Source organism: Phyllobates terribilis, unplaced genomic scaffold (genome assembly GCF_046119375.1).
Source record: "Phyllobates terribilis strain yellow unplaced genomic scaffold, ASM4611937v1 Scaffold_2__4_contigs__length_985480577, whole genome shotgun sequence".
Classification (NCBI taxonomy): Eukaryota; Metazoa; Chordata; class Amphibia; order Anura; family Dendrobatidae; genus Phyllobates; species Phyllobates terribilis.
The window spans coordinates 608940190-608967722 of record NW_027362762.1 but is presented as its reverse complement, the minus strand read 5'-3'; the positions used below and the strand labels follow the sequence as shown (position 1 = coordinate 608967722).

General features: G+C 40.9%; 1 protein-coding gene across 1 annotated transcript in view; it reads right to left on the bottom strand.

The window, feature by feature from the left end:
* ITPR3 (inositol 1,4,5-trisphosphate receptor type 3) overlaps window positions 1–27533 on the bottom strand; it is a 373063-nt gene that overhangs the window by 57365 nt on the left and 288165 nt on the right. Inside the window, exons 49-53 of the mRNA XM_073666508.1 lie at window positions 19969–20094; window positions 13452–13624; window positions 1683–1847; window positions 613–793; window positions 306–413 (exon numbers count right to left, since the gene is read on the bottom strand). Of these exons, the coding sequence (XP_073522609.1) occupies window positions 306–413; window positions 613–793; window positions 1683–1847; window positions 13452–13624; window positions 19969–20094 (753 nt within the window). The remainder of the gene's footprint in view (window positions 1–305; window positions 414–612; window positions 794–1682; window positions 1848–13451; window positions 13625–19968; window positions 20095–27533) is intronic.

Below are 27533 nucleotides of genomic sequence, written 5' to 3'. Positions count from 1 at the left end.
TAACTAGAAAAAATGTATTGCTACTTCTGTACAATATATCGCCAGTTTCGGTAAGGAACATATACATTACTTTCACATTTTACTTTACAAGTGTACCCTGTTCTACACAGTTTACAGTTAGGAAGTATGCACACCCCATTAAATAAACAGTTTCCAATGTATCTAGAGAAAATTACCAAGAGGCTGAAAGGAATGGCATCGAGGTATATTGCAAGTATAATGGAATGGTGATTATTGAGCCAAGAGAAAGAATGCAATAAGACGTTTATAGCAGATACAACCCATCACCATTCCAGTCTATTCACCTTCAGTGTTATCAAGTACTGTAACCTCAGAAGTGCAGTCAGCTTGGTCCTTCCCACAATATTCTGCAAAAGAGCTGGATCCCATTGAGTGAGCCATAGTGAGGGGAGCTGTAGAGAAACAGGCTCATTGAACTACTTTCTTTAAATAGTCCATCAGACTAAGATGCAGTAATTTATAATGCATAAAAACAACTTTCATGACTAAAGCATTTAGATTGACCGGTAAAAAAAATCAATTGTAAAATACAAATCACATACTATGGCTTTCCTTCTGCACTGCAGAAATACTATTTCCTCTACTGCCTACCCTGGGGAAGCCGATCCACTTCCATAATGAAGTCATCTTTCAAGAAGAGGAAGCCCACAATGGAGAAGAGGTAGACCAGGATCAGGGCAAGCAATGCAGTGAGGAGAATCGATCGGCCATTTCGTGTTACACTCTTTATTACATTAAATAGCGTCTCTTCACGATATATCAGGTCAAAAAGCTTAAGTTGAAAGAAATTAGGATGAAGTTAAGTCATATTAAAATAGCAAGAAATTGAAAATCAAACAAAACACAATAGCACTTATTCTCCATTCTTGAAGTTGACTTTAATGTGTTTTTCTGCTTGGCAACCATGTGCAGCTCTCCTTTAATGACTTTGAGTCTTTCAGCTGCTTTATGAAGTCCCAAAGGCAACATTACTGCGTTTTTGAATAGTAGAGTAGGATTGCTTAATAGAAAAGCATTTACAGGAAAACTCAGAGTTCTTCAGCGAAAGAAAACAGCTACAGACTATTCGCTGATCTGTGCTGCAGAGCTGTTGCTGAACTGTTTAAACCTCACTATGTATTTCTAGATCAGGAGAAACACACATACAATTTATTGTACAAGAACAAGTCTTGAATATTTAGGCTAAGCAGTTAGAACTTAAAGGGGTTGTCCTATAAACAAAGTTCATTTTAATCAATAGATCTTGGAATAATAATGTTTCACAATTGGGTGTTAAAAATGTTCCAGTGCAGTGATAATGTAATAAATGTGTCCCTGCTGTGTACTGTGTAATGGTTGTGTCCCATCCTGCAGAACTGCTCTAGTTCATGGTTGGCACATACCACAGCTCCTGGCCAGGGAGAAAAGTCTAAGTCACTTACAGTACTTAGCAGGGGCACATTTATAAGATTATCTCAGCTCAGGAACATTTTTTTAACCAATCCAATTGTAGAACTTAATAATAAATAATAGAACTTATTATATTCCAAGATCTTTTAATTAAAATGTACTTTATCTGTGGGACAACCCTTTTAACCATTATAATTGTTAGGTTTGTATGTAGATCATATAGCTTAAGCAATAGAATAGCCATGTTTGAATGTAAATCACAAGTCACTTACCAGGATGCTATAAAACAGTTCATGAGCGAAGATTCCCAGAAAACTAGTAAGAATGTAGGCAACATGATAGAGAAATTCCATATCCATTATCATGGCCTTATAGCCACGGATAAAGGTTCCTCGATTACCCACAAAACTAACAACAAAAACTATTTTGTTCGTCAGCTGTTGAGAATATAAAAAAAAAAGATATGAGAGTTGACCAGAAGAAAATGTACAAGACTTATTTTACATGCAAGAGTGGTTATAAACTAGGAAAAAGATGCACAAATGGCACTAATGCTTCGTCACATAATAGATGCAGTGGCATGTAAAAGTTTGGGCACCCCTGGTCCAAATTACTGTTACTGTGAACAGTTAAGCAAGTTGAAGATGAAATGATCTCTAAAAGGCCTAAAGTTAAAGATGACACATTTCCTTTGTATTTTAGGCCCAAAACACACACACACACACACACACACACACACACACACACACACACACACACACATATATATAGTACAGACCAAAAGTTTGGACACACCTCATTTAAAGATTTTTCTGTATTTTCATGACTATGAAAATTGTACATTCACACTGAAGGCATCAAAACTATGAATTAACACATGTGGAATTATATACTTAACAAAAAAATGTGAAACAACTGAAAATATGTCTTATATTCTAGGTTCTTCAAAGTAGCCACCTTTTGCTTTGATGACTGCTTTGCACACTCTTGGCATTCTCTTGATGAGCTTCAAGAGGCAGTCACCGGAAATGGTTTTCACTTCACAGGTGTGCCCTGTCATATTTAATAAGTGGGATTTCTTGCCTTATAAATGGGGTTGGGACCATCAGTTGTGTTGCGCAGAAGTCTGGTGGATACACAGCTGATAGTCCTACTGAATAGACTGTTAGAATTTATATTATGGCAAGAAAAAAGCAGCTAAGCAAAGAAAAACGAGTTGCCATCATTACATTAAGAAATGAAGGTCAGTCAGTCCGAAAAATTGAGCAAACTTTGAAAGTGTCCCCAAGTGCAGTTGCAAAAACCATCAAGCGCTACAAAGAAACTGGCTCACATGAGGACCGCCCCAGGAAAGGAAGACCAAGAGTCACCTCTGCTACTGAGGATAAGTTTATCCGAGTCACCAGCCTCAGAAATCGCAGGTTAACAGCAGCTCAGATTAGAGACCAGGTCAATGCCACACAGAGTTCTAACAGCAGACACATGTCTTCAACAACTGTTAAGAGGAGACTTTGTGCAGCAGGCCTTCATGGTAAAATAGCTGCTAGGAAACCACTGCTAAGGACAGGAAACAAGCAGAAGAGACTTGTTTTGGCTAAAGAACACAAGGAATGGACATTAGACCAGTGGAAATCTGTGCTTTGATCTGATGAGTCCAAATTGGAGATCTTTGGTTCCAACCACCGTGTTTTTGTGAGACGCAGAAAAGGTGAACGGAGAGACTCTACATGCCTGGTTCCCACCGTGAAGCATGGAGGAGGAGGTGTGATGGTGTGGGGGTGCTTTGAAAATACAGAAAAATCTATAAATGAGAAGGTGTGTCCAAACTTTTGGTCGGTACTGTATATATATTCATTTTGTACATTTTAAAAATTACAAAAAACGAAAATGGGCCGATGCAAAAGTTTGGGCAACCTGCATGGTTAGTACCTAGTAGCACCCCTTTTTGAAAGTATCACAGCTTGTAGACACTTTGCAGCCAGCCAACAGTCTTTTGATTCATGTTTGAGGGATTTTCATCCATTCTTCCTTGGAAAATTCTTCCAGTTCTGTGAGATTCCTTTGTTGTCTTGCATGCACTGCTATTTTGAGGTCTAGCCACAGATTTTCAAGGATGTTCAGATCAGGGGACTGTGAGGGCCCTTGTAAAACCTTCAGCTTGCGCCTTTTAATGTTGTCTAATGTGGATTTTGACGCGTGTTTGGAATTGTTATCCATTTGTAGAAGCCATCCTCTTTTCAACTTCAGCTTTTTTACAGAGGGTGTTACGTTTGCATCAAGAATTTGATGAAATTTCATTGGATCGATTCTTCCCTCTACACGTGAAATGTTCCCCGTGCTATTGGCTGCAACACAACCCAAAACCATTATTTATCAACCCAATGCTTAATGGTTGGCGAGATGTTCTTTTCCTGAAATTCTGTGCCCTTTTTTCCCCACACATACCTTTGATTTTTGTGGCCAAAGAGTTCTATTTTAACATCATCGGTCCACAGGACTTGTTTCCAAAATGCATCAGGCTTGTTTAGATGTTCTTTTGCATACTTCTGAATTTTATGGTGAGGACGCAGCAGAGGGCAATTTGAAAACACTTTGCTATCTTCTTATAGCCTTCTACTGCTGTGTGGGCCTCCAACATTTTCATTTTCAGTGTGCTAGGCAGCTGCTTAGAAGAACCCATGGCTGCTGTTTTTTGGGACAAGGTTAGAGGAGGCTGAGTTTTTAAAAAGCTGGGAAATTTGCATCACCTGGCCTTTCCACTTCACGATTGTGTCCCACTTGTTGTTGATTCTTCCCCAAAAAATTAGAATTTTATATCTTTATGTTTGAAGCCAAAAATGTGGCAAAAAGTAGAAAAGTTCAAGGGGGCCAAATACTTTCACAATGCACTGTATATATGTATATATATATATATATATATATATATATATACACACATACACATACACGCATATATATATATACACAGCTCTGGCAAAAATTAAGAGGCCACTGCACAGTTTTCTAAAAATCACCATCTCTACATGCATGTCTGACAGTCATTCCACTCCAGTGTGAGTTGAATTCCAACCAAAGTACACCTCATTCTACTTAATGTACTTCTGATTAGGTGATCACCTGAACCAAATCTTATGTAACGAGGGAAAGTATAAAAAACACTGCTGTGGTCTTCAAAATCCTCTTGCAATAGGACAAGCTGGATGGCAAAACAAGTGCTAGGAATAGCCCAAAAGTAATTTGAATGACAAAATAACTTTTAACCATGCCAAAGGAGTTGAAAAGAAAAGTGTTGAGTGAGGAAAAGAAGGGCTAAATTCTGGCTTTACTAGCAGAGGGATACAGTGAGCGTCATGTTGTCTCCATCCTTAAAATTATGAAGACGGCAGTCCATTACAACGAGGTCAAACAGCAGACATAGGGGACAACAAAGCTACAGACCGCCAAAGGGCAAAAGCGACTCTCCACTAACCGGGATGACCGTCATCTTATTCGAATGTCACTCAGCAATCGCAGGATGACATCAAGTGACCTACAAAAGGAATGGTAAATGGCAGCTGGGGTGAAGTGTACGGCAAGAACAGTTCGTAATAGGCTCCTAGAGGCAGGCCTCAAGTCATGTAAAGCTAGAAAAAAGCCTTTCATCAATGAGAAGCAAAGGAGAGCCAGGCTGAAGTTTGCCAAAGTCCATAAGGATTGGACCATGGAGGACTGGCGTACGGCAATCTTCTCTGATGAGTCTAATTTTCAGCTCTGCCCAACACCTGGTCGTCTAATGGTTAGACGGAGACCTGGAGAGGCATACAAGCCACAGTGTCTTGCACCCACTGTGAAATTTGGTGGCGGATCGGTGATGATCTGGGGATGCTTCAGCAAGGCTGGAATTGGGGGGGGGGTTAATCTTTGCGAAAAACATATGAATCAAGCCGTATATGAGGTTGTCCTTGAAAAACACTTGCTTCCTTCTGCACAGGCAATGTTCTCCAACTCTGAGGACTGTTTTTTTCCAGCAGGACAATGCCCCATGCCACACAGCTAGGTCCATCAATGTGTGGATGAAGGAGCACCACATCAAGACCCTGTCATGGCCAGCCAAATCTCCAGACCTGAACCCCATTGAAAACCTCTGGAATGTAATCAAGATGAAGATGGATAGTCACAAGCCATCAAACAAAGAAGAACTGCTTACATTTTTGTGCCAGGAGTGGCAAAAGGTCACCCAAAAGCAGTGTGAAAGACTGGTGGAAAGCATGCCAAGACGCATGAAAGCTGTGATTAAAAATCATGGTTATTCCACCAAATATGGATTTCTGAACTCTTCCTGAGTTAAAACATGAGTATTGTTGTTTCTAAATGAATAAAAACTTGTTTTCTTTGCATTATTTGAGGTCTGAAAGCTCTGTTTCTTTTTTATTATTTTGATGATTTCTCATTTGCTGCAAATAAATACAAAATTTTTAGCTTTGAATTTCGGAGACATGTTGTCAGTAGTTTATAGAATAAAACAACAATGTACATTTTACTCAAAAATATACTTATAAAGAGAAAAATCAGAGAAAATGAAAATTTTGCAGTGGTCTCTTAATTTTTACCAGAACTGTATAGATAAATATAATTTTTTTTTATTTTGTCTAAAATCTAAAAAGAAATGTGTCATCTTTAAGGGGGTTGTCCACTACTAGGATAACCTCTTCTTCATCTAAAAGTTTTTCCCCCGATAAAAAAAAAGTTATTCTCACCTCCCGTGCCGTACCAGCGGTGTCGGCACTTGCGGTCCCGGGGCTCCCATGCGGATGTTGTAACATATGAGTCTGGCACCCAATCAGACCCGGCGTCATAGTCAGTGATCAGCTGCAGCCTGGACTTCCTCTTCATGTTCAATTTGACAGAAGGCGTAGACAGTGACGCCGGCACTGATTGGACGCTTGGCTCACGTGTCACAACAATAGTACGAGAGCCCCGGGACCATAAGTGCTGACACCACTGGAACCGCGCCAGCACCGGAGGTGACTAGAAGCTTTGGGACATGAGAAGGGGTTGTCCAAATGTTGGACACAACTTCTTTAACTTTAGGCCTTTTAGAGATCATTTTATCTTCAACTTGCTTAACTGTTCACAACGGTAATTTTGACAAGGGGTGCCCAAACTTTTACATGCAACTGTACCATCAGTCATGAGGATGGGACTACAGAATCCTAAGAACTAATGCTATCTACATGAAAAAGTAATAGCGTCCTTTTCCTGTACTCACCTTACTTCCTTGGTGGATAACTTAGAACTCCCTGAAAGTCCCAAGGATATCAGAATTTCAAATCAGTCTTTGGCTAAGTGCACACATCAGTGTAGATGGCACGGTGGGCCGAAGGAACTTAGTGCAGCAGATGTAAAACACTCCATGCCTACTTCCCTTCAAAATTAGAAATTGTTTAGCAGTGCCAGCAGCTCAGAAATTGCAGCACCAGTGTGACCTAACTATACCCAACGACTGTTTGGAGAAGTGTGGCTAGTAGTTGTCTTCCTGGAAAATTGAGGACAAAAAGCCATACCTTTGACATGGAAAGAAGGTTAACTGACTCAACTATACAGTAGTATTCAAAATAATAGCAGTATGTTCAAAACCATCAGTTAAGCACAAAATCTTTATACTAGGACAAACTGGTCCATGATCCTTGGTATGTGGTAAATAGGTCCGGCACCATAGTAAGGCTGCATTCACACATTGAGTATTTTCGCGCGCGCTTTTTCAAAATACGAAATGTGCCTTCTGTCTACCAGCAAAGTGAATGGGAAATTCACTTGACCGTTCAGACACTGTGTTATTTTACGCAGCACGAAAGCGCAGCTGCGTAAAGAATTGACATGTCAATTCTTTACGCAGCTGCGTCCTGCGCTTTCTCCTATTGTGCCCATTATAAACGATGGAATTACGCAGCGGTGTTCACACACTGCATAATTCCAGCGCTTTTTTATGGAGGCGCAGGAGAAACTATGGATACTCACCTATCCGATGGATGGGAGAGGCGACCGCTCCGGTCCCGCGGCTTCCAGCATCAGCCGGAGAACCGTTCAGCTGACTGTAGCTTACCGGCTTCCGGTCAGCTGATTTACAAGCCGGTCACCTGACAGTCAGCTGATCGCTTCACGGCAGATGCTGGAAGCCGCGGGACCGGACGCCTCTCCCGTCCATCGGATAGGTGAGTATCCATAGTTTTTTTCTTTAAAGCAGTGTATGTACTGCAGCCAGAAGCTGGCTGTACATACACTGCTAGGGGGACACTCACACACACGACACATAGACACAGACAGTACACACAGGACACACAGACACATACATTACATTACACATACAGACACATACATTACATTACATACAGGTGTCCATGCTCCTCACACTTTATTTCTCCTGCACCTGTGTAAAAAAACGCAGGAAAAAACGCAGTGTGTGAATGGAGGTGCAGTTTTTACCTGCGTAAAAAAAAGCAGGTAAAAACTGCAGGAAAATACTCGCGCGTAAAAAATACGCAATGTGTGAACGCAGCCTAAGAGAAACATGCCCATATCAGAGTGTACTGTGGCTTGAATGCAGAGTTTGGGGGTCGTCTGATGAACTGTCTGCGGCCCTTGAACCCAAAAAGTCCAGTTTTACTTTCATCAGTCCACAGAATGTTTCTCCATTTCTTTTTAGGCCAGTTGATGTGTTCTTTGGCAAATTGTATCTGCTTCAGTACATGTCTTTTTTTAACAATGGGACTTTGCAGGGACTTCTTGCTAATTAGCTTCACACAGGTGTCTTCTAACTGTCACAGTACTCACAGGTAACTTAAGACTGTCTATAATCATCCTGGAGCTGATCATTGGATTTGCCACTCTGGCTATTCTTCGATCCATTCGAATGGTAGTCTTCCGTTTTCTTCCATGTCTCTCTGGTTTTGCTTTCCATTTTAAAGCATTGGAGATCATTTTAGCTGAACAGCCTATCATTGTCTGCACTTCTTTATAAGTTTTACCCTCTCCAATCAACTTTTTAATCAAAATATGCTATTCTTCTAAACAATGTCTCGAACAACCCATATCTCTCAGGCACTCAAGAAGAAATGAATGTACAGCATGTGCTTGCTTCACCCTTAAATAAGGGCCACCTGATTCACACCGGTTTCATCACAGAATGATTGTCCTCACTAATTGAACTTCACACTGCTATTATTTTGAACACACCCCCTTTCAATTAATTATTCAAATACACAGACTCAAAAACCTGCAGATCATGAATGCTGAGTCTGTTAGTTTTCTTAGAATCTACTGCACCAACTGGTAAATTGTTTGACATGTGGTAATATAATTTATACCAAAAGCAGTGATTAATCTGGTTAGTCATATTGGACTGCTATTATTTTGAACACTACTGTACACGATAACATAGGAACCAACGTGCTGAAAAAGGTCAGCAGGTACTCAGACTGATGAGTCAAAATTTGAAATATTTGACTGTAACAAGAGGCAGTTTAGTTTGTTTGACAAAGAGCTTGAGAGCCCTACAATAATAATGAGTGTTTGTAAGCTACCGTGCAGCAGGTTCTTTGCAAGATGGGGGCTGCATTTAAGCATATAGAGTTGGAGAATTGGTCAGGAATAATGTTGTCATCGGTGTTGAGAAATACAGGCAGATACCTAATCCATAATGCAATAACATCAGGAATGTGTCTGATTGGCTACAAGTTTTTTCTGCAGCACAATGACTGGAAACAGCATTAAGAACTATCTTAAAAGAACAAAGAGTTCTGGAAGTGATGATATGGCTTCATAGAGTCCTGATCTCAACATAGAATCATAGAATGGTAGAGTTGGAAGGGACCTCCTGGGTCATCTGGTCCAACCCCCTGCTCAAAGCAGGATTCACTAGATCATCTCAGACAGATGTCTGTCCAGCCTCTGTTTGAAGACGTCCATTGAAGGGGAACTCACCACCTCTCGTGGCAGCCTGTTCCACTCATTAATCACCCTAACTGTCAAAAAGTTTTTTCTAATATCTAATCTGTGTCTCCTCCCATTTAGTTTCATCCCATTGCTTCTAGTCTTTCCTTGTGCAAATGAGAATAAAGATGATCCTTCTACAATGTGACAGCCCTTGACATATTTGTAGACAGCTATTAAGTCTCCTCTCAGTCTTCTTTTTTGCAAGCTAAACATTCCCAAATCCTGCAACCGTTCCTCATAGGACATGGTTTGCAGACCAGTCACCATTCTGGTCGCTCTTCTCTGAACTTGCTCCAGTTTGTCTATGTCTTTTTTAAAATGTGGTGCCCAAAACTGTACACAGTATTCCAGATGAGGTCTGACCAAAGAGGAGTAAAGACCGATAATGACTTCACGTGATCTAGACTGTATGCTTCTGTTAATACATCCCAGAATTGTATTTGCCTTTTTGCTGCTGCATCACACTGTTGACTCATGTTCAGTCTATGATCTATTAGTATACCTAAGTCTTTTTCACATGTACTGTTGCTTAGCTCTATTCCTCCCATTCTGTATATGCTTTTTTCATTTTTATTGCCCAGATGTAGTACTTTGCATTTTTCCCTGTTAAAAACCATTCTGTTGGTTGCTGCCCACTGCTCCAGTTTATTTAGGTCTTTTTGAATCCTCTCTCTCTCTTCTCTAGTATTAGCTATCCCTCCTAGCTTTGTGTCATCAGCAAATTTAATCAGTTTACCCTCAATTCCTTCATCTAAATCATTGATAAAGATGTTGAACAATACAGGTCCCAGGACGGAGCCCTGTGGTACCCCACTTGAGACATTCATCCAGCTGGATGTGAAGCCATTTACAACCACCCTTTGAGTCCGATCACTAAGCCAGTTATGAATCCACCTAACAGTTGCCTGGTCCATTGCATACTTGGTCATTTTTTCAATAAGGATGATGTGAGATACTTTGTCAAATGCTTTGCTGAAGTCAAGATATACTATATCTACAGCATTTCCCTGATCCACCCAGTCAGTGATTCTGTCATAGAAGGAAATTAAGTTAGTCTGACATGACTTGTTAGTTACAAACCCATGCTGACTCTGGTTAATCACTTCATTCTTATCCATGTACTTACATACATGTTGTTTAATAATTTGTTCAAAGATCTTTCCTGGTATAGAAGTCAGACTCACCGGCCTATAGTTCCCTGGGTCCACCTTCTTCCCCTTTTTGAAGATAGGAACAACATTTGCTCTTCTCCAGTCTTCTGGGACTTCTCCTGTTCTCCAAGAATTTTCAAAGATTATGGAGAGTGGTTCTAAAATTTCTTCTACAATCTCCTTCAGTACTCTGGGGTGTAATTCATCTGGACCTGGAGACTTGAACTCATTTATGTTAGCTAAATATTCCCTCACAATCTTTCTGTTTACTGATAACTTGGATTCCTCTATTCCTTTAAAAGGACAGTGAAGATCAGTTGATGTTACATTTTCTTTCTGAGAGAAAACAGATGCAAAATAGGAATTAAAAAGTTCGGCCTTCTCAACATCCTCTCTTACCATTTCTCCATTTTCATCCTGTAAAAATCCTATAGCATCTTTGATTTTTCTTTTACTTTTGACATACCCCCAAAATCCTTTTTTATTGCTTTTGACATCTCTTGCAAGCCTTAATTCATTGTCAGCTTTAGCTAACCTGATACGTGCCCTGCAGGATCTGCAGACTGCATTATAATCTTCTTTAGATATGCCTCCCTCTTTCCATTTAATAAACATTTCTTTCTTTCTTTTTAGCATGTGTTTAAGTTCTGTGTTCATCCATCCTGGTTTCCTTAAATGCTTCCCATTCTTCCTACTTTTCGGGATTGTTAACGATTGTGCTTTGAGAATCTCATTTTTAAAAATTTCCCATCCTTCCTGGACATTTTTGTCCTTAAGGACATCCAGCCATTGGATCCCTCCTATTCTCTTTCTGAGTCTCTTAAAATCTGCCTTTCTAAAATCTAACCTTGAAGTTTGAGTCTTCACATGTCTTCCTCCTCTAGTTATCCAAAATTCTATAATAGCATGATCGCTGCCTCCTAGGGTCCCAGCCACCTTTACCTCCTCAACCATTTCCTCCCTGTTTATAAGGATTAGATCCAAAGTAGCAGATCCCCTTGTTTTCTCCCCTACCTTTTGGAAGATAAAGTTGTCAGCAAGAGAGGATAAGAATTTGCTTGACCTGTTAGTTTTACTTGAGAGAGATTCCCAACAAATGTCTGGATAGTTGAAATCTCCCATGACCACTACGTCATATTTTTTGGAGAACTTGGTCATTTGATACATAAAGAGTTCATCCATATCTTCAGCTTGCCCAGGTGGCCTGTAGTAAATGCCTACAATGGTGTCCTTTCCGTTGTTCTCTCCTTGTATTCTTACCCAAACAGTTTCCACAGAACTCCCAGTCTCTGAAGCTTCAATCTCTGTGCAGATATACGCTTTTCTAACATACAATGCAACACCTCCTCCTCGTTTATCAAGTCTGTTTCTTGCAAATAAGTTGTATCCTTTTAGCCTTTTATTCCAATCATGTGTATCGTCCCACCAAGTTTCAGTGATTCCAATGACATCATATTCCTTTTCCTGCATTAGTAGTTCCAATTCTCCTTGTTTGTTGCCTATGCTTTGTGCATTTGTATAAAAACATTTTAGTTTGTGATTGGTTTCTCTTCCTCCCATATTTTTATTATTTAGATTTTTTTGTCTTTGTTCTTCTTTTCCACTTCCAGTAGCAGAGATCTCAATAGTATTTGTCAGCTGTATGGCTTTTTCCGGCCTTTTGCTTCCCTTCCCACATTGTTCTAGTTTAAAGCTCTTCTGATGAGTGTAGCAAGGCGACTTCCAAATACATGTTTTCCAGTCTTCGTAAGGTGCACCCCATCTCTAGCAAGTAGTCCATCGTATAGGTAATTCATTCCGTGATCCAGAAATCCAAATCCTTGTTGACGGCACCATCGACGTAGCCAGTTGTTCACCTGTAGAATCTTATTCCACCTCATTGTTCCATGGCCATCCACTGGGAGGATGGATGAGAAGACCACCTGCGCTCCCAATTCTTTCACTTTCTTGCCTAAGTCTTCAAAGTCACTGCAGATGGTTTCCAGGTCCTTTCATTATCCAGTCTGTCTAGGATTACATGAAGAGACAGAAGGATTTGAGCAAGCCGACATCTACAGATCTGTGCTTAGTTCACAAAGATGTTTGGAACAACCTCCCTGCAGAATTCATTATAAAACTGTGCAAGTATACCTAGAAAAAATGATGCATTGATGGTATTTTGAAGATCAAATGTTGATTCGCTTTGCATTTCCTTTTTGTTAATTAACATCATTCTGTTAAATAGGATCTGCCACTTGCTCAAAAAAATTGGGATTTTTTACAAGCTATTTAGCTAATTTTTTTTGAGCACATGACAGGTAGTCTTAAACTGATAAAAATAACTTTTGCACAGTACCGTATGTTTTTTTTTTCACAATTGTACTCTATGGTGGATAGATTCTTAGTCATCTACCCTGACTGGTCATTGTCAGAAGTAACTTCCTGCCAATGGACATAAATGCTGTGTGTCCCTATACTAAGACATCCTAGAAAAATGACAGAAAATACATTACAAATGCACTCAAGGTTATTTTTCCAAACTTCTGAAGTCTCAAACTCCTTTAACAAGAATAGTTAGTGAACTGTTTAGATGTTTATTGACATGACATAGTGTTGCCTGTATGCTACAAGACAAATTTTGGGGCTGATGAAGAATGTATTTTAGCACTCAATATACTGTAACTTAGTGCCCTTACATAATCTGAAATAGTACAACTACTGAGTGAACCCATACCAAGCTTAAATTCCTGGTGTCTGAATGGGATTACTTGCTGAAGTGCCTTCTGGCAGTTCCGGTCAAGGCACAAAGACAGAACAAAGTTCACTGTTTATTCAGAACTTTTTCTGGCTTTCTGCAATGACAGAGTGTAATCCACTTCTAAAATGAGATTTCAGTCATTTACATGCATTTTCACAAGTATAAAGTACATGAAGCCTTACATTCAGCCCTCCAAGTATGTAGAGTGTTGGACCGATACCAAGGTAATACACGGAACGCAAGATCAATGCCACAATAAGTGGTCGAAGACCATATCGCTTTGTGAAAAGGGACATTACTGAGAAGCAAACCATGGCCCAGAAAAGAAGAGATATAAGTGGAGAATCCAATACTCCTAGGATATAAAACAAACATAGATTTACTTTATAAACACAGACAGCCAATAACAACTAGTTTTCCATATTTCTTCAAGCTGAGATATTACAAAGATATTACAAGAATTATACAAACACCCCCAGGCCATTTTCAGTTTTTTCCTCCCCTTCTTCCAAGAGTCATAACTTTATTATTTTTCCATCAATATAGCCGTATGAGGGCTTGTTTTTTGCGGGACATGTTGTACTTTTGAATTGCACCATTGATTTTACCATATCGTGTACTGGAAAATAGGAAAAAAAAAATCCAAGTTCAGTGAAATTGCAAAAAAAAGTGCAATTCCACAATTGTTTTCTTGGTCTTTTATGTACCATGTTCACTATATGGTGAAACTTACCTGACAACATGACTCCCCAGTTCAGTGCGAGTATGTAAATACCAAACATGTATAGTTTTTTTTTTATTTACGTGGTGAAAAAAAATTCAGAAATTTGTTTGAAATTTATTTTGTGGTGTTGTCGTCATTTTCCGAGACCCGCAGCGTCTCCATTTTTGGGATATGGGGCTGGGTGACAGCTTATGTTTTGCACCTTGAGCTGACGTTTTTATTGATACCATTTTGGGGTAGATACAATGTTTATATCGCCTCTTAATGCATTTTATGGCAATGTTGTGCCAGCCCCAAAAAAACGTAATTCTGGCGTTTCAATTATTCTTGTCGATATGCTGTTTATCGACCAGATTAATTTATTTTATATTTTGATAGATCAGACATTTCAGAAAGCAGCGATACCACATGTATTTTTTTAATTGTTTTATTTTCAATGGAGGAGTGATTTTTAACTTTTTTCATTTTTTTAAAAACTTTATACTGCATTTAATAGTCCCCTTAGGAGACATGAAGCTGCAATAGTCAGATCGCTTGTGCTCCACATATAACATAAATTACAATCTCCGGCGTTCACAGGTGGATCGTAATGACAGGCACAGTGGTCGGCAGACCCCGAGCTCTCATGACAACCTATCGGTGCCCCACGATCATGTCACAGGTGTGCAGACAGGAGCGTGGAAGAGGATAAAAACTTTGATGGGAGTGCTTCTTTAACCTCTTCACGACATATGACGTATATTTATGTCACATGTTGTTTCCCTGAATTTGATGCGGGCTCACATGCTGAACCTGCATCTTTCCCGATATATGATGGCTGATTTATTCAGCCATCATTTGGCTACAACAGCTGCGGGCGGAGCACCTGTTAAATCCCGCTGTTAATCTCTGACAGCCGGATTTAACAGCTGCCGACAGCAGAGCGCGCCATTCCACGCTCCTGTCTGCACGCCTGTGACGTGATTGCTTCTTAAATGCTTACAACCTTCATTGTTAACAGACACAAACATTAAATATTGAAGGCACTGTCCCAAGAAGATATCATCTAACCAGTGGATATATGAACTTGCTGACCGGTGACCACTGCTGGGAAACACACCAATTGGCAGATTGAGGAATTTGTATCTCAGATGGGTCACTTTTATTTCCATTACAAAATGGACTGGAGGATTGCTGCTCCATGCGTACTGCCGCTCCATTCTAACAGGGATAAAAGTTACCCATACTGCCATTTGGTGTGGGTACCAGCAGTCAGACTCCCACTGATCAACAAGTTATTACCTATCCTGTGGGTAGGTGATAACTTGATTTCACTGGACAACCTCTTTAATGCTAATAAGTTGGTATCATTTTTTCCTTTAAAGGGCACCTGTCAGCAGGATTGTGCTCAGTAAACTATATACACTGTCAGGTGGGTGACATTACTCTGATTAAAGTGATACCTTGGTTGATGAAATCCATGCTGTGGTTCTTGTGTAATCTTTACTTTGTTTTTAGATAAAAATATGCTCGTGCTTTGGGGCGGCCTGTGGGGGGCGCTCTATCTGGTGCTCTGCTTATGTATTCATCTGTATGCTCTTATGACAGCTCACTGTGCCTTCACTGACCTGCCTCTTATTTTACCTAGCCCCGCTATACTAGATGCATTATGTAAAATAGGAGGCAAGTCCGTGAACGATCAGTGAGCTGTCATAAGAGCATACAGTTGTAAGCAGAGCACAAGATAGAGCCCACTCCACAGTTCCACCCCGAAAAACGGGCATATCATTATCTACTAACTGAAAGTAAAGATTACACAAGAACGACAGAACGGATTTAATCAACTAAGGTATCATATTATTCACTGTAATGGCGCCCACCTGACAATGTATGTAGTTTACTGAGCACAATCCTGCTGACAGGTGCGCTTTAAGCAGCTTGCATTCCAGCTGAAGATTTCTCTAGTGATCAGGCAATAAGTTCTCTACCCAATCTTAAAGAGAACTGCGTGCTTGTCCAATCAGAACCACACACTTCTTCCTATGATCAATGCAGGGAGGGAACAGGAAGGTAACAATCAGTATGTAGCTTCCTATTAATGCAATTGCCCAGAGCTCCTATTCCAGAAAAGCATCCCCTGGGGATCTGAGACACTAAACCTTTGATTGGTGCTACAATGTGGTGTAATTTAAACTATATACCGTATATTCCGGCGTATAAGACGACTTTTGAAGACTGAAAAATCTTCTGTCTAGTCTGGGGTCGTCTTATACGCCGGTAATGCTTTTGAACTTTCAGAAATTGACATGCGGGGATACTCTGGGGGTGTTAATAAGCTGCCGTGGCCGTATCCTTGCCATGTCGGAGTTAATATAAGGTGGAGGGAGTTAAAATACGGGCGCGGTAGGTCCAGACAGTCAGCGCTTCTTTGCTGAAACTGACACATCGCTGCGTATTCCCAGCTCCGGACACAGCGCAGGGCTTCTGTGCCGACAGCTTTCACTTGTCACAGAAGCGCTGCGCTGTGTCCGGAGCAGGGAAGTTCGCATCGCTTCTGTGACAATATATAAAAAGCCGGCAATTCAGCAGCGGCATAAGCCGGCACCCGACAATTTAGAATAGAAAGAATAGAGCTTCACACATAGATTAGATAGATAGAAACATGTCAGTCACATATATAAGAAGTACAGTGACAGTGTTGGTTACTGTACTTGTCATTTAGTGTAAAGGATTTATTAAAACAAATAATAGTGTTTTCATGCACCGTCTCTTTAAAAAAGCCGGCCGGCAATTCAGCATCTGTACCCGACAATTTATAACAGACAGAATAGAGCTTCACACATAGATTAGATAGATAGAAACATGTCAGTCACATATATAAGAAGTACAGGGACAGTGCTGGTTACTGTACTTGTCATCTAGTGTTAAAATAACGGATTTATTAAAAAAAAAATTGGCGTGGGGTTCCCCTTAATTTTAGTCTCTAGCGGAGGTTAAGCAGACGGCTGGGGCAGATGTTTGAAGCCTGGGAAGGGGGTAATACCCACGGAGCTTCCCAGGCTACTAATATCAGCCCCCAGCTGAATACCTAGCCTTTACTAGCTATTAAAATGGGGGATCCCAAAAAAATGACGTGGGGTCCCCCCTATTTTAATAGCTAGCAAAGGCTAGGCAGACAGCTGGAGGCTGATATTAATAGCCCAGGAAGGGAGCCATGAATATTGGCCCCCTCCCAGGCTAGAAACACCAGCCGTCAGCCGCCCCAGAAATGGCGCATTCATAGGATGCGCCAATTCTGGCACTTAGCCTCGCTCTTCCCACTGCCCTGTAGCGGTGGCAGTGGGGTAATAGGGCTGGGGTTGATGTCAGCTTATAATGCCAGCTGACATCAAGCCCAGGTTAGTAATGGAGAGGCGTCTATAAGACACCCCCATTACTAACCCCATAGTCAAAGTTAAAAAAAACACAAACACCCAGAATAAAGTCCTTTAATTGAAATAAAGACACAAATCTTTATTGTTCTAAATTAAACCATACTTACCATCACGCCCATTCCAGCTGAAGCCAACGATCTCCTGTAATAAAAATAAAATAATAAAGCAACCTCATCCTTACCTTTCCATGGTTCCCAGGACGGGTCCAGCTCTGCTACATCGAGATGACAGGCTGGACCGCAGCAGAACGCCGCCATCCAGCCTGTCATCCCGCAGACACTGAGAAGCGCAGGCATGCTTGCGCTCCTCAGTGTCTGACTGTGACGGCATCCAGATGAGCCGACAATGAACTCAGCTCACCTCCTGGACGTCCGTCACTGACAGCGTGGGAAACTTCTACTGCGCATGCGGGGAGCAGGAGAATTTTCCCACGCTGTCAGTGACGTGCATGAGGTGAGCCGAGTTCATTGGACATGATCTCGGCTCATCTGGATGCCGTCACAGTCAGACACTGAGGAGCGCAAGCATGCCTGCGCTTCTCAGTGTCTGCCGCATGGCAAGCTGAACGGCAGCGTTCTGCTGCGGTCCAGCCTGTCATGTGAATGTAGCAGAGCTGGACCGGTCCTGGGAACCATGGAGAGGTAAGGATGAGGTTGCTTTATTATTTTACTTTTATTGCAGAAGATCGTTGGCTTCAGCTGGAATGGGCGTGATGGTAAGTATGGTTTAATTTAGAACATTAAAAAATTGTGTGTTTATTTCAATTAAAGGACTTTATTCTGGGTGTTGTGTTTTTTTTAATTACTTTACTAGAAATTCATGGTGGTCATGTCTAATATTGGCATGACCCCATGAATTTCGGGCTTAGGGCCAGCTGATAATGCCAAGCTGGCCCTAACCCCTTTATTACCCAGTGAGCCACCGCACCAGGGCCCTGGATGAGTTGGGTACAGCGCCAGAAGATGGCGCTTCTATGAACGCGCCATTTTCCGGGGTGGCTGCGGACTGCAATTTGCAGCGGGGGGGGCCCAGAAAGCTTGGGCCTCCCTGCGCTGCGGATTCCAGCCCCCAGCTGCCTAGTTGTACCTGGCTGGACACAAAAATAGGGCGAAGCCCCAAGTATTTTTTTTTTAAATTATTTCATGAAATAATTTAAAAAAAAAGGGCTTCCCTATATTGTTGTGTCCGGCCAGGTACAAATAGGCAGCTGGTGCAGCCCGTTCCTGCCTGCTGTACCTGGCTGGACACAAAAATATGGCGAAGCCCCACGTCAACATTTTTGGGAAAAATTAATTACAAAATTAATAATTTAGGGACTGCATCTTTATTAACCCCTCAATTGTCATTTAGTGTTAAAATAAAGGATTTTTTAAAAAGAAAATTGGCGTGGGATCCACCATCATTATAGTCTCTAGCGGAGGTTAAGCAGACGGCTGGGGCAGATGTTTGAAGTCTGGGAAGGGGGTAATACCCACGGAGCTTCCCAGGCTACTAATATCAGCCCCCAGCTGAATACCTAGCCTTTACTAGCTATTAGAATGGGGGACCCCCCCAAAAAATGACGTGGGGTCCCCCCTATTTTAATATGTTTATGAGTGACAGTTTTCCTGCTATATACCTGCATGTCATAAGAATTTAAATTAAAAAAGGACCATGTTAAATTCAAATCTGTTTTTTTTTTAATTTTTACCGGTGTTTGGTATGCGTTGGAAAAGGGGTAGTCTTATACGGTGAATATATCCTAAACTCGATATTTTAACAGGAAAGTAGGGGGGTCGTCTTATACACCAGGTCGTCTTATACGCCGGAATATACGGTACATTTGTTCTCTATCTAGGACTGATTATGACAACAGGGATTACAAAGTCATTGGTGTAAGTGAGGAAAGAGTGAGCGGCCGATTGCTGCTCCATTCACGGGAGTGGTAGTAACACATGCTTGTTACCGCTTCTTTCATAGAGGGGACTTTGAGCTTAGTGATCAAGGGGGTCTTGGCAGCCAGATGCCCAGAGATCACATATTTAACACCTATCCTTTTGACAGGTTATATCTGATGTTTATAGGACAATGCCTTAAATATAGCCTAATCCCCAGGCAGAATGTTATAGAGCAGGAGGAGCTGAGCAGATTGATGTATAGTTTAGTGAGAAAAGAGTCAGTAAATTTTGTGTTATATTCATTTAAATCTCTTATTGTGGGGTTTTCAGTCTAGGGGCGATCCTAATTAGTGATTGACAGCTTTCTCTGTTATCACACTTCTATAAAGAAGTGTGTCAATCATTGCTGCATATAGACTGGTGTACATTTTAAATGTGAACGGTTCCCTTGAAAGGAACTCCCAGCCCTACTTGTGCAGCATGGCTGTCCTTATACAAAGTGAATGAAGCTGCTATGCAAATAGTGTAGGGGTGCGTCTTTCACAGCGTAGCACACCACAGCGGTTTCTTTACCCCTTGCTGCATATGCATACTGTTGTGAAACAGAAAAAGTTTGTCTTAAAAAATGCATTATTGAGTTTTATATATAAACATATATATATATACATACGCATACATATCTTACCCATAGAAGTGCCCTCTACATAGGGGTAGAAAAAGGCTATTATTAGGTTGATAAAAACTGCCAGATTGAAAGAAATGGTTCCCCAAAGTGTCATTCTACGTGAAAACCAATATATTAAAGGCATACCTAAAAAAAAACACACAAGAGGCAAAAACAATATGAGCTGTTGATTACGTAAATGCACAATACTAAATGATCGTTTGCAAGCTTCACTGTGCACTCCCTGGCAATTTATTTATTTTTTAACTGGTGTCTTTTTAAAGCAATGTTTTCACCTGTTGAAAAACAGTCTCCTCTGGTTACGTTACACGCTAGCACCACCGCACGCGCTAGCATCACTTCCGGCTGGATCGCTCTGCACACCAGGACAGCAGCTGCGAACGACAGGAGGACGCTCCTGCATCTCCACGCTCCTCAGGCTGCTATCCCTCTGAACCCTGCACTGCAGCTGCAATGTACCACTTTAGAGACCTAATTAAGGACACGCTAACCGCACCACATAACTGCACAATACTGCAAGGAATTTCTACAGCATTGACTAAACGTCATTAGTGCCGCTATTCCCTGCACTTTGTGTCACTTCATGATAAAGTATTTGATACAGAAATGGACTCTAACTGGATGTAATTTACTCCTTTTAACTCTGCAATCTGAGCCATTATACTATTGTCATTGCTATCTGTATTAGTGTTATCATTACCATCTGTGATAGGATTGTCATCACTCAGAACTTAAGTTAAAGGGAAGATGCCATCAAAAAACATTTTTTTCAACAATTGAAAAAAATGAAAGTATTAGGCTATGTGCCCACGTTGCGGAACTGAAGCATATTTTTTACGCTTCTCCCTGGCGGGAAAATCACATGCGGATTTTACATGCGGTTTTCCCGCCAGGTAGAAGCGTTTGTGAGGCGTCTTTGCGGCGTCTTTGCATGCATTTCCACATGTGGGTTATCAAGCACTTCTCCAAGTGATTTAAGCATCACTTGGAAAAGTGCTTGACAACTTGTTCACACTATATAAATCCATGCAACCGGCATGGATTTATATAGTGTGACCAAGTAACAGTTAAAAAATAAGAATCAGAATGGTAAAAAATAAAGTTTATACTCACCTTCCGATGCATTCTCTGCCCCGTCCGGAGTCTTGAGCGGCTCACGCTGTTGTGTGCAGGACCTTCGGTGACGTCATTGAGTCATGTGATGGGTCACATGACTCAATGACGTGGCAGGTCCTTCACACACCTCGCGACGGCGGGAAAACACCAGGGAAGACATCAGAAGATAAGTATAAACTTTATTTTATTATTTTTTTTACAGGTTCTTTGGTACCCAGGTCCGGATGAGAGTCTCCTCTCCTCCAGACTTGGGTACCATCCGCATGCAGAAACGCAAAATTAATGAACATGCTGCGGATTTTTGACCGCAGCATATACGCTGCGGAAAAATCCGCAGCATGGGCATTGCCATTGCGGAATGCCATTGGGGACCATGGGGTGCGGATATACATGCGTTTTACAAGTGTTTACGCTGCGGAAATTCCACAGCATATACGCTTGTAATACGCAACGTGGGCAGGCAGCCTTAATGTTTTAATTTTATAAAAAATATTAGCATTTGTTTTAATGAAGTAAAATATGAAAAATAATTTAAAAAGATTTGGTATTTCCACTTTTAAATGCTAGAGGGAGCAGCAGTTGAAATTTGCTATAAAGACGTAGTGTATAACTAGGTCACATTACGCCTGCAGTAAATGTGGGCTGGATCTGCTCACATGTGTGTGACATCCCTCCGCTCCTTCTGGGTGTTTGTGACAGGATAAGAGAGGATGAAGTACAGGATCACAGTATGGAGCCATCTTGTTGGTGACTGCCAGTGATATTGACAAGTACAGTGTCACCGAGGATGGCAGCACCGATTCTGTAAGATGGTACTGCTCTGTGTATAAGCTGGGGTTAGATACGAGGAGTGTATCACGTGCGCGATTAGATACACTTAGAGTAACAAGCTGGGATTAGATACAGGGCTAAGTGTAGTGTATCACATGATAGGATTAGATATGCAGTATCTAATGTATGTAAGATATAACCCCACTCCGTCCACTTCTATGGGAGCAGTGGTGTAATGTGTGACACCCAGCTGATGCAGTTAAAGTATGTGGCAGAGCAGGGAGACATGAACTCCCTGCACTGCCAAGCGGCCGATGTGGTGCCCGTGAGCCAGGTGAGAGCCCAGCTCCAGGCCCCCCCGCCCGTCTTTACAAATTCAACTGTATTGACTGGTTGCCAATACAGTTGAAAGCAATAATGAGTGAGGGAGCGTGATGTTCCCATCAATCCCCCTCTGCATATGATGTCACTAACGCAGACACTGACAGCGGGCGCGATGACGTCACTACATGGAGTCCACTGTGCTGAGATGTGTGGGTGCTTGCTACAGAGATCGGAGCAGCAGGGGAGCAAGGAGGAGTGCATTATACTATATGGAGGCCTATGGGCTGTGCATTATACTATATGGAGGACTATGGACTGTGCATTATACTATATGGAGGACTATGGACTGTGCATTATACTATATGGAGGACTATGGACTGTGCATTATACTATATGGAGGACTATGGGCTGTGCATTATACTATATGGAGGCCTATGGGGTGTGCATTATACTATATGGAGGCCTATGGGGTGTGCATTATACTATATGGAGGCCCATGGGGAGTGCATTATACTATATGGAGGACTATGAGCTGTGTATTATACTATATGGAGGACTATGGGCTGTGCATTATACTATATGGAGGCCCATGGGGAGTGCATTATACTATATGGAGGCCTATGGGGTGTGCATTATACTATATGGAGGCCCATGGGGAGTGCATTATACTATATGGAGGCCGATAGGGAGTGCATTATAGTATAATGTAGGCCTATGGGCTGTGCATTATACTGTATGGAAGCCAATGGGGAGTGCATTATATTGTGTGGAGGCCAATGGGGAGTGCATTATATTGTATGGAGACCTATGGGGAGTGCATTATACTATATGGAGTCCGATGGGGAGTGCATTATACTATATGGAGGCCTATGGGGAGTGCATTATACTATATGGAGGCCTATTAGAAGTGCATTATGCTATATAGTGGCCTATGGGGAGTGCATTATACTATATGGAGGCCGATGGGGAGTGCATTATATTATATGGAGGCCGATGGGTAGTGCATTATACTACTATATGGAAGCGGATAGGGAGTGCATTATACTATATGGAGGCCGATAGGGAGTGCATTATACTGTATGCAGGCCCATGGAGAGTGCATTATACTATATGGAGGTCGATGGGGAGTGCATTATACTATATGGAGGCCGATGGGGAGTGCATTATACTATATGCAGGCCAATGGGGAGTGCATTATACTATATGGAGTGTTTTATATTTTTAGTAACAGCACGGTCATCTGTTGAGGTTCTCTTACATGTACTATTAGGGTGCACCACCGTAGTTGTAATCAGGGTTACCCGGTTAGGGGCCCACTCAGAAGTTTCACCATCCCAAACCAAAACCCTAGCTATGCTTCCAGTGATACCACTCCATCCACTTCTATGGGAACAGTGGTGTAATGTGCGACCCCCGCTCCATCCACTATATTACTACTTTTATCAGGATCACGTGGTGGCAATGTGAACAAGAGACTCTCACGATGTGAGCATAAATGGATTTGGACCCTCAACACAGTCCAACCAATAGGCCTTAAAGAAGTTGGCCACAACTTTTTATTATGCCCCCAATGTATCCCCCCGGGGCCCATAAGTATATTTGTAAATACCTTCTGTTGCAGGTTCTACCTGTGAGTGGCGCTATCGGTGGCCGCTCACAGGCATTACGTGATCCTGCGCCGACGTTATGACAAGTGAGGCATGAATCAGCGCTGGGGTCCCCGCAGTGGCTGCTGGGTTGTGGGCTAGGTGACCCCGCACGTAACACCCAGCATCCACCATGTGTTTTCCCAATGAATGGGGAGAGGGAGAGAGATGCTGGGTGTGACACGCGGGGTAACCCCGCCCACAACCCAGAATCCACCGGTAGAACGCAGAAGAGGGACCCTCGGCTGCAGCCTGGACTTGTTGTGAAGTCAGCGGATGTCAGAGCCGGCTGCAGCTGGGGTCATGTGATGCTTGTGAGAGGCCAGCGATAGCGCCACTCACAGGCAGAACCTGCAACAGAAGGAAATTACAAAGACACTTATGGGCCCTGGGGGAATACATTGGGAAGGGGATAATAAGTAGTGGACAATCCCTTTAATCAAATCATGAGCTTTGCACCATTTTTATAATTTCTATAATAATTCTTATGATTTGATACCCCTTTGCCCTGCCCATCTGCTGCTAACATATTTGACCAGTGTTGTTTTTATTATACATATGCTAGTGCTTCTTAGAGTAACATATCTAATTTTATTTTTAGATAGCTTTTATTATTGTGTCATTTTAGTCATTGTATTTTTTGAATTATGTCTATTTATAGGGGTAGAATGATTGCATGCTACTCTCGAAGGGATTAAGGATACATGTTTAGGTTTCGGATATAAACTAACCTTTTATCTATTGTCTTTTCTTTTCAATATTCTATTATATTAAAGCATCTATTATTTATTCGAGTGGCTCGTATTCGGCTTGTATTCGGTATTTCACTATTAAGAAAGAGATCTTATCGATTGGATCTTGGATCCTAGTATATATTTAGAAAGGCCGTATGGACATGCGTGTACTGTTATGGACTTATTTTGATATTACTATCACTATTTTGGATTTATTTTGATACCTCTTCCACTTGTATTGTATTTATATGTTTGTATTTATATGCTGTACTTATATATTGGTATAAGATATTTAAAATTTAAAATATATATATTTTCTTTAAAAATAATATTGTTATCATTAAGGAGCATGTATACAGACACTTAATGTCATTATGCACATTTTATGCATCCATATGTGTTGACATATTCACATAATGCACATAATATATATAGAGAAATGTTTTATATAGTTTATTTCATTTTTATTACTTATAGGATATATATGATTTTTTCTTTATACATACAGATTTTCTCTGACAAATATGTATTCACATTTTATTTTATTTACCAGTAAATATTTTTTATTGATCTATCATTTATTTGTTAATAAACTGATTACACACAGTATTTGCACTTTAGCTAGTCACACACTCACCTTTTTATTAATTACTCTATTTTAATGTTAGTTTTTTAAAAAAACATATATAATATTTATTAATATATTTAGTTATCTTTTTTATGGATGAAATAATCAATCACTTATATTGTACAACTTGTAAGTCTGCTTGACTAAGTTCCTCAATAGGAACAAAACGTTAGCACTGCCACTACGACTATGTGTCAAAAAAACACAGCTTATTTGAAGACTGAAGTGCTGCCTTTCTCTTCATGGACTATTACTGAGGTTTGGTTATGCCTGTAGGGCTCTGCACCCACGAATATTTGTAGCTTGCCTCTGCTGCACCGCTATTTTCTATATATATAAAATACATTATTTTATATACAGTACAGACCAAAAGTTTGGACACACCTTCTCATTTAAAGATTTTTCTGTATTTCTTGACTATGAAAATTGTACATTCACACTGAAGGCATCAAAACTATGAATTAACACATGTGGAATTATATACTTAACAAAAAAGTGTGAAACAACTGAAAATATGTCTTATATTCTAGGTTCTTCAAAGTAGCCACCTTTTGCTTTGATGACTGCTTTGCACACTCTTGGCATTCTCTTGATGAGCTTCAAGAGGCAGTCACCGGAAATGGTTTTCACTTCACAGGTGAGCCCTGTCAGGTTTAATAAGTGGGATTTCTTGCCTTATAAATGGGGTTGAGACCATCAGTTGTGTTGTGCAGAAGTCTGGTGGATACACAGCTAATAGTCCTACTGAATAGACTGTTAGAATTTGTATTATGGCAAGAAAAAAGCAGCTAAGTAAAGAAAAACGAGTGGCCATCATTACTTTAAGAGATGAAGGTCAGTCAGTCCGAAAAATTGGGCAAACTTTGAAAGTGTCCCCAAGTGCAGTTGCAAAAACCATCAAGCGCTACAAAGAAACTGGCTCACATGAGGACCGCCCCAGGAAAGGAAGACCAAGAGTCACCTCTGCTTCTGAGGATAAGTTTATCCGAGTCACCAGCCTCAGAAATCGCAGGTTAACTGCAGCTCAGATTAGAGACCAGGTCAATGCCACACAGAGGAGTTCTAGCAGCAGACACATCTCTTCAACAAATGTTAAGAGGAGACTTTGTGCAGCAGGCCTTCATGGTAAAATAGCTGCTAGGAAACCACTGCTAAGGACAGGCAACAAGCAGAAGAGACTTGTTTGGGCTAAAGAACACAAGGAATGGACATTAGACCAGTGTAAATCTGTGCTTTGGTATGATGAGTCCAAATTTTAGATCTTTGGTTCCAACTGCCGTGTATTTGTGCGATGCAGAAAAGGTGAACGGAAGGACTCTACATGCCTGGTTCCCACCGTGAAGCATGGAGGAGGAGGTGTGATGGTGTGGGGTGCTTTGCTGGTGACACTGTTGGAGATTTATTCAAAATTGAAGGCATACTGAACCAGCATGGCTACCACAGCATCTTGCAGCGGCATGCTATTCCATCCGGTTTGCGTTTAGTTGGACCATCATTTACTTTTCAACAGGACAATGACCCCAAACACACCTCCAGGCTGTGTAACGCCTATTTGACCAAGAAAGAGAGTGATGGGGTGCTACTCCAGATGACCTGGCATCCACAGTCACCAGACCTGAACCCAATCGAGATGGTTTGGGGTGAGCTGGAACGCAGAGTGAAGGCAAAAGGGCCAACAAGTGCTAAGCATCTCTGGGAACTCCTTCAAGATTGCTGTAAGTCCATTTCCAGTGACTACCTCTTGAACCTCATCAAGAGAATGCCAAGAGTGTGCAAAGCAGTCATCAAAGCAAAAGGTGGCTACTTTGAAGAACCTAGAACATAAGACATATTTTCAGTTGTTTCACACTTTTTTGTTAAGTATATAATTCCACATGTGTTAATTCATAGTTTTGATGCCTTCAGTGTGAATGTACAATTGTCAAAGTCATGAAAATACAGAAAAATCTTTAAATGAGAAGGTTTGTCCAAACTTTTGGTCTGTACTGTATATGTGTAATCATATTCTTTATGTTATTTATGTGTGCTTTTTATTTATATAGGTATATGTGAATGATTAATACAATGGATACATATGTAGGTTATAGTATGTTCTCATTATTAAATATATGATTGTATACATCTTTTAATCATGATTATGTAATTAATGTATTGCTATGTATGTCATCAAAGGTATCCTTCTATTATCTATTTTATGAAATCAGTGTACTTTTCTTATATATATACAGTACAGACCAAAAGTTTGGACACACCAAGATTTTTCTGTATTTTCATGACTATGAAAATTGTACATTCACACTGAAAGCATCAAAACTATGAATTAACACATGTGGAATTATATACTTA